Source organism: Atta cephalotes (genome assembly GCF_000143395.1).
Source record: "Atta cephalotes unplaced genomic scaffold scaffold00012, whole genome shotgun sequence".
Taxonomy (NCBI): Eukaryota; Metazoa; Arthropoda; class Insecta; order Hymenoptera; family Formicidae; genus Atta; species Atta cephalotes.
This window is the reverse complement of record NW_012130076.1, coordinates 3,004,327-3,014,316: the sequence shown is the minus strand read 5'-3', so window position 1 is coordinate 3,014,316 and position 9,990 is coordinate 3,004,327. Positions and strand designations below refer to the sequence as shown.

At 30.3% G+C, this 9,990-nt stretch overlaps 1 protein-coding gene across 1 annotated transcript in view; it reads right to left on the bottom strand.

Annotated features, from left to right (window-relative positions):
- LOC105617196 (neurobeachin) overlaps nucleotides 1-9,990 on the bottom strand; it is a 222,104-nt gene that overhangs the window by 16,730 nt on the left and 195,384 nt on the right. The window contains exons 37-38 of the mRNA XM_012198761.1: nucleotides 5,044-5,161; nucleotides 2,283-2,385 (exon numbers count right to left, since the gene is read on the bottom strand). Of these exons, the coding sequence (XP_012054151.1) occupies nucleotides 2,283-2,385; nucleotides 5,044-5,161 (221 nt within the window). The remainder of the gene's footprint in view (nucleotides 1-2,282; nucleotides 2,386-5,043; nucleotides 5,162-9,990) is intronic.

Sequence of the window (9,990 nt, the reverse complement as noted above, 5' to 3'; positions counted from 1 at the left end):
AAGTAATAAATACTAAGTACGTAATACTACCTACTCTCTACTGTAGTAAGTTAGTTAGTAGTAGTTAGTTAATAGTTCTACTTATTATTATTATATATATATATATATATATATATATATATATATATATGGAAGATTTTTTAAAATAATTTTGTTGAATTATATTAAAAATAATTTTGTAAAAAACTTAAGCGTATTCAACAATGCTACAAAAAGTTTTGACATTCCATCAGCTTAAGTATCCTATATAATTAATTACTTATTATATTGATTTTTTTGATATATATGATACTTTCAACAAAGTTATTTTCAAATCTAGCTAAAATTTTTAGATACTTCAGCAAAATCGTTCTTTTCATATGTTATAGTATAGAACTTTTATAGTAAAATTAATATGCTTAAAGTATAATATATGAAGTATGATTGTCACATACATACATAAATTATGCGATTAGGAATCTATTTTAAAAATAAATTCTATTTGTGTTAGCTATGGAGTAGAATAATATTCATGGATCGGCAGATATAAATTAATACATAATTGATATGCTAAAAAAAATTCCTAATTATTATCGACTTATAGATAGTTTTAATAAATAAAAATACAAACGCACGTGCAAGTTTTATGGAAATTATTTTTAATATTTTTATCGCTGCGTAAAATATTTTTTGTGAATATATATAATTATTTATCCTGTGCCAATTAAAATTGTATTGTAATGATTGAGAATATTAGCGTGAGAGATAGCTACATTAAAGTAATTATTATATGACAGCGTGTCAATCATAATTTTTTACTCAGCATTCGACTATTTTGCGAAACGGACACATAAATCAATTTCCGGGAAAATCGAACCTCTTTTTAAATTGTTACACATAATAATGAATAATTCATGTCGAATTCACATTATAGAAATGTATAGAATGTAATAAAATGTATAGAATTTTATATTCATTATATAAAATTTTTATATAGAATATTTTTAATGAATAAAAAATCAACATTTTCAACATTTTCACAAATTTTTAATATTGAATTATATTTCAATTAAAAAATGACGATTAAATCTAAATTCATTAAATCAATTTATTTAAAATTAATCGAACAGTAATTGTAATACTTCTTCGAAATATTAAATAATGCGGCATGCTAATTAAACAACTTAACTAAAGAACTTTTCTCTTTCAATGAATATGTTTTCTGATGTGTCACGACGGATTCGCATTTTATATATCGACGAATTATTTCGGTCAGCCAGGAATTTTCTCTCTCAAATCAGTCGGAGAGAGAACGTCAGAGTTCGCCGTCGTATATTTATGGCCGATGTATCCTTCTCGCCGGCTATCTCGTATATAGGAACATTCTAATGGATGGGTCGAAGCGCGGATACGCGAACCTCTGTTCTTGCCGCCAACTCCTGCCGACTTATGGGAGACTTCGTATCCTGCGAGAATCTCTCTTTGGTGCTTACGACATCACAATACGAGAAAGACATGGAACTTCGTGCAGGGACGAATTTCACGTCCTTGCTGTCTTTCTTACGCTCGCTCATATTGCCATATTTTTATTCTTTCAAATACCATAAATACTTATTTTTTTTAAGGAGCGCATGAAGAGAGAAAATAAAATAACATAAATAATACAATAATTGTTAGTAATAGATACAAACTAATAAAAATTTCACTATTGCTTGCAAAAGTTCCACTTTTTAATATAAAATATCTTCAATCTATAATTTAATAATCTACATATAATAATAAAATAATAAAAAGAAATAAATAATATCTCATTTTTTATAAAAAAATAATTAAATAAAAAATACTACATTGAATAAAAACATCTTTTTGAAATATGATACAGATAATGAAACAAATTAATAATTAAAATGTTACAAAAAAACACATTCGTGTATAAATATAGTCTTTAAAATTATCACTTATACGTATTAATATCATAATCTAAATTTTTTATCTCTTCCAAGAATCAACTTGACGACAAATCATTAAAAAAATATTTTTTATCTCATTTTCTCTCAGTTTGATTCACTGATAGTGACTAATTATAATATGTTCTCATTCTTATTCATTATGCTTTTATAATCGAAATAGATACTGGAAATGATAAGTATCTGTAGAAAGAAGCGCTTCGGATCCGTCCCTGGCTTGCCTTAGGGACAAAGAAACGAGAGAATGCGACGAGCATGTTTGGAAGTAGATTCCGAGATCCTTGGATCTATCCGTGGAACGACAGAAGCGCTTCCTTCCTCCAAGTTATCGCTTACCTAGTCTGGGGTATTCCGTATTTGATGCCAACACCGACTCGCGGTAGCGCCTTGATCATCTTTTTCACCGTCGCTTGGTCCGAGAACGCGAACAGGATCGAAGCTGTGGACAAAAAGGTGTTAAAGTGTGAATTATTAGCGAGAAAGTCCAGTTTCGAGAACATGTCGACGTCAATCATTCGGACGATGAAGAAAAAGGAGAGAGATAGAATTTCTTTCTTATTTCAAAAACCAACTCTTCAATTTGATACATTTATATGTATAAAAATATTGATAAGAATTATAGTTTAATGAAGACAAAGATAAAGCTAGTACTATTATCTAGCAAGGTACTATTATCTTTAGATGCCGCGCAAAAATATTACTACTTAATCATGTGATTATGCTAATATTATTAAGATATCAGATTGCGATAAATTATTAAGTATACAATTTATTATACAATGGCTAGATTTGTAATAAATTTGTGGATCTTAAAATCGATTAGCTCGTTCCTGTGAAATGATAGAAAGCACAAGAAAACCCAATCGTTCGGAGTGCGTTCGCGACGCTCCCCCTGAGAGTTCAAAGGGTAGCGTGCGAAGAGATGGTTACCATAAATACTTCCTAGTAATTTATCGAATTATCTATACACGAAAGCAAATCTTAATTAAGAAAGAAGAAAAATTCAATATAGATTTTACTTCTATATAAATAAGATATAATTGAATATCTACTTTAAAGTCGATTTTTTTCTTTTTTTTTTAAATAGTCGGTAATTCTCATAATTATAATAAACATACACAATTGAATAATTTGTGTTAACGTTAATACATTTTATATGTCCCAAATGATCCACCAAAATTTTTGTGTCAATTTAACACAAGATGAATATGTTAGGAAATAATATAAATATTAAAAAATTAATGCAAAAAAAATATAGCTCTGACATAATTTGTAAGCAAATTATGAAAGTATATTTCTTCATTAAAATTTGTAATATGATAAATTAACACACATTATTTTTATATTAATTATTCATTTATTCATGTATTATTTTAATATTTTAATATTAAGAAATATTGAATATAAATTTAATGCAAAATGTTCATAATAGATATGTTTATTATTGCTACACTTTCTGAACTAGTGTTACACACACAGTGCAATAAATTGAAGTGAAACATATGTTTATTTCTCTTCAATTTATTGCATCGGTTCAGAATGCGGCAATAAAAAAACAGACTTAATATAATCACATTATATTAAATTTACACTTGGATAAATTAAAAATTCAATATAATAATTTTAACAAGAACAGGTTTTAAACAGAATGTTTTTTACTATGTATGAATATTTTCCCAAGTAATATAAATCGATATTCTTCATCTTCACCTTCTGTAACATACTCTTATTAAGCATACGTATTTATTATACGCATGCAGCAACATATAGTCTGTTCAGCTGTTTCATGTTTTTGTTTGGATTCATGCTGGTACGAGCATATTGCTAATTTTCTAATTATAAACATTCACACGCTGCTAATCGTAAGCAGATGCTCCAGTAATCACTTACTCATCATAGAAACCGCCCTTATCCACGGCGGCATTTGCAATGACCAATCATGTGAATAACGCGAGGGTTTAAAGTAGCGTGTCAAGAGGCGGTGATCATGAGAATAGACTAACGTCTTCCAGAACTAACTGTCTAACTGTTGTGTTCAATAAAAAGGTCCCATCATATAATTATTGCATCAACTTTTTCTCTAAAGCGGAAACGTGAAAAATAAAAATTTTTATTCATTTTTCACGTTTCCTAAGGAAAAAGTTACATAATTGATACCGCAATGACCGTAAAGCACGCAGCCCGATGATCGAAAGTTATACTGCGGTCCCGTTATAAAGTATAATTCATTCCCGGTTTTTATAGTTCGACGATTTATCGCAAGAGGAGACGCAATCCTTGCATTCCCCGTTTTTCGACTAATGAACGCGCATTTCCAGTTTTTTTTAATAAACGGCGAAGGCACCTCGCAGGGATGACATTCCACCGCTAACGTCTCCTCACGACGACGACGCATCGAAAGTCAAGATCAGATTAGAATCGGGAAACACCTGGGAATTTATCTGCGCTCCCAGAGAAATAATCAGCAGGATAGTGGTCCAAGGCAGGTATAAATAATCCTCTCACTCGATTTGTTATAGGATATAACAATTCTCAGATAAAAGCAATAAAAAACAACAAAGAAGCAACAATTGTAAATAAAAATGTCATTATTGTAATCACATGAGCAAAATAATGAATTTATTAATATATGTATAAAATTTTGATTTCACTGCTTGATATTAAATTAAAATGAAATCGATGTATTTCAATTAATACAATGGTTTTACACTATTCTCAATTAAAAATTACATTATTTACGGAAATGTGAGGTTATCAAAGATATATGTATATTAAATACAATTACGATATGACGCTGCGGGATGAAGTACAGCAATAACTGCAGATGCGCCCGCGGGATTAAATAATAAATTGATTTAGAAAGAGACAAAGGTGTAATGCGGGCAAGAGATATTTATTATGTAAAAACGAACACGCGCGTGCAACACCTTGCAGCGAGTTCGAGATTCCGTTCGTCGGATTAGATCACATCCTTGTCGCGCAAAATAACACGAAAGGAAAGGAACTCGGAGCGTCGATAAGAAACTGAATGCGCTTTCATCCAAAAGCGGTTCGCTGATTGAGGATGAACAAAACGAGAAAAATTGTCGGCACTTACTTCTGCTCGCAAGGAAGATCTCGATGGCCACATTTTGCAGTAAGTAACGTCGGGAGAAGATCGCGCGGACTTCGGAAAAGTACCATTTTCCGTGCAAATGGTCACAGTATTTCAGTACCTGAAACATAAATTAGAAACGCACTCTTTTTATTAATCCTTTCATATCTGTGTTAAAAAAATATTAAACAAATAACACTAAGTACAAATAACATCCATATTGATCATTCCTGAGGGGATAACCACTTAATGTAATTGTGAGACAGAATTCTCGAAATCATTATAAAATTCATATGAAATCTCTATTATAATTCGATAATTATACATGCAATCACGAGAAATCATTGCATAATATTAAATAAAATTATATATTTTACCAAATGACTTCATACGAAAAAAATTATTTGTAATCATATGAAATCAAATAAAATCATGTAATCTGTAGAACCATATTTCAGCTAGTGATTGCCTTCTCGATTATTCCAGCAATATTGCAACAACATTATGATATTCAGCAATATTGCAAATGCTGCTTATGAGTTTATATACAATATTATTTATAGTAACATAGTACAGTATTATTTTCATAATTTTATAATTATGAAGGACTAACTTATATATTTTACAGATATATATCCTTTGATTAATTTTAGACTATTATTATTTTATCTGCTATCATTTTTAATTGTTTGTAAATTGTTAAATTTCGAAGAATATTTACACTTTCTCATAATTAATTATTTATCGCAATGAGCGAAAAGTGTCCTTTGCATTAATTAAACAAACACTTTCCAACATTAAAGGAAAGTACTCTCATTGAGGTACTCCAAGGCGGGATAGTCCGAGAATACGAGCGCATGGCTGAATATAAGAATGCAACCGCGATGCAGTGAAGTGTGATGTGATATAGTGAGACTAGTGCTGGTTGCAAGATGGCCGTCATGGTAGGAGGAGCCTCCTGCTGAGCCGAGAATCGATCCCAGGACCTCGCGGACTTGCGCTCTCGGACGAGTCGTGAACAACTCGTTGGCGAAAGAGGGAGAGGAGAACAAAAAGAATGAGATTCAGCGAGTGAGTGTGCAGGGTGGACGGGAAAAGATCCGGCGTACACGGCATAAGAAAGAAGGGGGGGTAGGAGGAGAGATAAAGTGAGGGATCCCGGATTTACCACCCCACGTTTAATAAGGCCTTCAATTTTTGCTTCTTAATGAGGACGTATCGTACCACCGCGATGTCTTTACGCACGGCAAATGAAATTATCCTCGAAATAATCCGTCGAAATGATCCATTCAGCTGATTATGCTCGAGAGATCTGCGCGGTCAGAAATGCCAATAAGATCTTATCTACGGTTCTCGTCGTTTGTTGTAAAATCATTTTTTACCGATAAAAACGTGAATATTGCAAACGTAAACGTAACCAAAAATGTTGAACTTATCGATATCGATACTCGAAGACACCTTAGCGTCATGTTTATATAATTATTTGACTTATTCTTCGTTTAGTCGAGTAATTAAGTCTTAAGTCGAGTAATTAAGTGTATTTTTGCAAACATTTCGATAATTTCATAGTAGTAGACTTTAACGAGTATGAACGAATATGAACGAATCACACATAGAAGTTATAAATTATATAAACCAAAAGGGAGAAATAAATATTAAAATTCTTTAATAAAACAATTATTAAATTTTAACAAATCGAAATGGTTAACATTTTATTTTATGTATGATTTTAGATTTAATGAATACAATTGTTGATTTTAATTCTAATGAGTACAAATGAATAATAAAAGATGGATCATCAGTAAAATAAGTGTTTTTGAATCTATTGTTTCTATATAATATAATTATATATTATATTTTGTAACATTTCATGAAAATGTTATCGTGACAAGTCGTCAAAGTAAATTTTTTGCACGATGATCTGTGGATGTCGAACGTGTGAGAAACAAATCAATTTCATTAATAGGGAAAAAGAAAAAAATATCAAAACATATTTTGAATCATTTGATTGAATCATTGTATTGTATTGTATGTTAAACATTAATGATGACGCATGTCGAAATTATAAAAAAAATATAAAAAGTAAACGGCAATAAAAAGTATCCGAATTTTTAAGGATCATAAATGTCACTTACAACAAAAAGAAATAATTTTCGATGAAAACGGGCATGAGAGATGTTAGTGCAGTAGATGTAAAACATTTGGTAATTATTGTAAAAGAGAAATAATATCATTCTTTTATTTTTTAAAAGTGACACAACTAAAAATTTAATTTCTTTTTTTTTAAATTTATAATTTTTAAGTTATTACTATGGATGAAGGTAAAATTATTCTATCAAAAGCAAATTAATTTAATGTTGCAAAACGTCCTCTAAATAGCACTTGTGTCATTTTTAAAGTTTTCAATAAGTTCATAATAGTAATCTTCTACAAATGTATTTTTCATTTTTGTATCATTTTTGTAGAATGACATATTTTGAATTGCGTCGTTTTTAAATAAAAAAGAATGTCTTCTACAGAGAAGATTTAGAATAAAAAATTAGATTTAAACTCAAGTTTTGATCATTAAAGTTTGAAGAAATTGTTTCATTTCATTTTAAATTTAGCCATTTTTTTATACTAGCTGATCAAGATAAATATAAACTGTTGGTAATATTTCGAGTCATTTTTAATGAATTATTACGGATTTGTCAATAATTTTCTGTTGTTAAAAAATAGCTTTTCCCCCTTTCTGAAAAACTTAATATTTTTTAGTCACTTTTGTTGTGTTACTTTAAAAGTAAAAGAATGATATGATCAAATGCTATTTTTGTCATCATTTTCACAATCTTTAAAAGCCACTCTTTGTGATGATTTTAATAATCTGTTAAGAAGCTAAGTTAGTTCACTTTTAATTGAAATAGTAATAAAAAAATTTTAATTGATACAGTTATTTAATTCATTTATGATAATAAAAATCATGTTTTATAAATTAATGAGCGATATATTTACATTACACAAGTGTTTATTTTTCAGAACTTTTTCAGAAATTTTTAAACATTGTATTTATTTTTTCATTTTCTTTTCACAACTTTAAGAGTCACGTGATGATCTAGTATAATGGACGTAACGCGCAAGGAAACCAGCTCGGATACGAACACTGCGAACGCATAGAGCCAACCCCTATGGCGATCTGCGCAAGCTCTCCGCAAACACTGCTCGAGATTGATAAGAGCCGCACCGCGACTCAGAATTCATTATTTGGATACCTGCGGCAGCAGTATAGATATATCACGTACTCCGCATTAAATCTTATCAAGGATTAGATAGGCTCATTCATTGTTGTGTAATCATCCTCTTGCATACAAAGAAATACGACTTGTATTGTTCGTAATGTAGCCCCTTTTTGTTGTATTAATCGACAATTCTTTAATGAAACATATATCTTATTATTTTCTAAAACTTTTGGAGTGAATTTCATTCTGAAGAATAAAACTTTATTCTTAAAAATTGAAAATTGAGCTACTCTTTTTTAAGACGGATTCAATTTTTGGAATAGAATCTTACTCTTTAGAGTAAGATTCCATTCCAAAAAATTTAGAGAATATATTCATACAATTCTAACAGAATCATATCAAGTAGGATTTAATAAATTATATATGTAGTTGCAATAAAGTTTTCATATTTAAAGAATAAAGAAAAAGAATAATTGATATTTATAACTGATGCATACAAATTTATATTTTGCTAATAAAATAATATTATATATTTAAAGAGAAATATAAATCTCAAACAATACATAACTATATACATTAATGCTTACTACAATAAGATAAACGGTTTTGTTGAAGTATTTAAAAATTAGATAAACACAGATTTGAAAGTAATTTTATTGAGCCATCGAAATAATTATGTTAGACGCTTAAGCTAATTGTTAGAATTTATCAAAATTTTTTGCAGTATTGCTCATCATCTTGAGTTGAGATATTTTGATGGTTCAACAAAATTATTTTTAAATCTATATCTAGCTAAATATTTATAATTACTTCCACAAATTATTCTGTCTGTAATATATTTGAACTTCTTTGCCTTAAAAAGTATTTTTTATATATTTATATAATATTATTCAGAAGAGTAATGCGCGAGATACTTCTTGGATCAGTTATGTGTACATGTAGTATATTCATCTCTGAGAGCTCTGTTCGAGACGTCGTCAAGCCGCAAAATGTATATCGTACCGGTGGGACGTAAAAATAATACGTTTACATGTCGCAACGTGAGCCAGTGACTGGGTGATGGAGACCACACGCGGTTAAAGAGAGGTCCTGGCCGCTGAGTGTCAAGTAGTACGCGATTAGAACTCCCCATGATGCTCTCCGTGCTCATCTCTCACCAACCGAAACCGACTCAGTGGAGTGCCGGGGTTGCGCCGCGACAATGGGCGACGTGATGTAACAACATGTGTCGCGTTCGCAAGAGGGTTTTTCCCCGCCGTCGCATGCTGGTTCTATATACAACGTAGGGATACCATAGAATGGGATACCACTTAGCAGTCCGCCGGCGGTATACAACAAACAGATTAAGCGCCGGACAATAATGGACCCGCCGCTCGCTCGTCGAGCTCACTTGGACACCTCTATGAGCAGCCTTCCCGCGTTTCGAATGATGATTCTTTCGAAATCACGATATGACAATACAAAAAATATAGTGAAGTAATATACGAATGACTGGTAAAACGCTTGTATACGTCTCAGTTGTTCATCGAAGGGATGATAATTCTTCATACATAAATTTCATTGTTTTCAGCATCAATAAATTAACCCTTGGTATTCACGAGTCCAGTGAATCTAGATATTTTTTTCACGTTTGTGAAAAGAAAAGAAAATATGTATATATATATATATATATATATATATATATATATATATATACTATATTATATAATTAATATATTATTTATTGTATTATTAT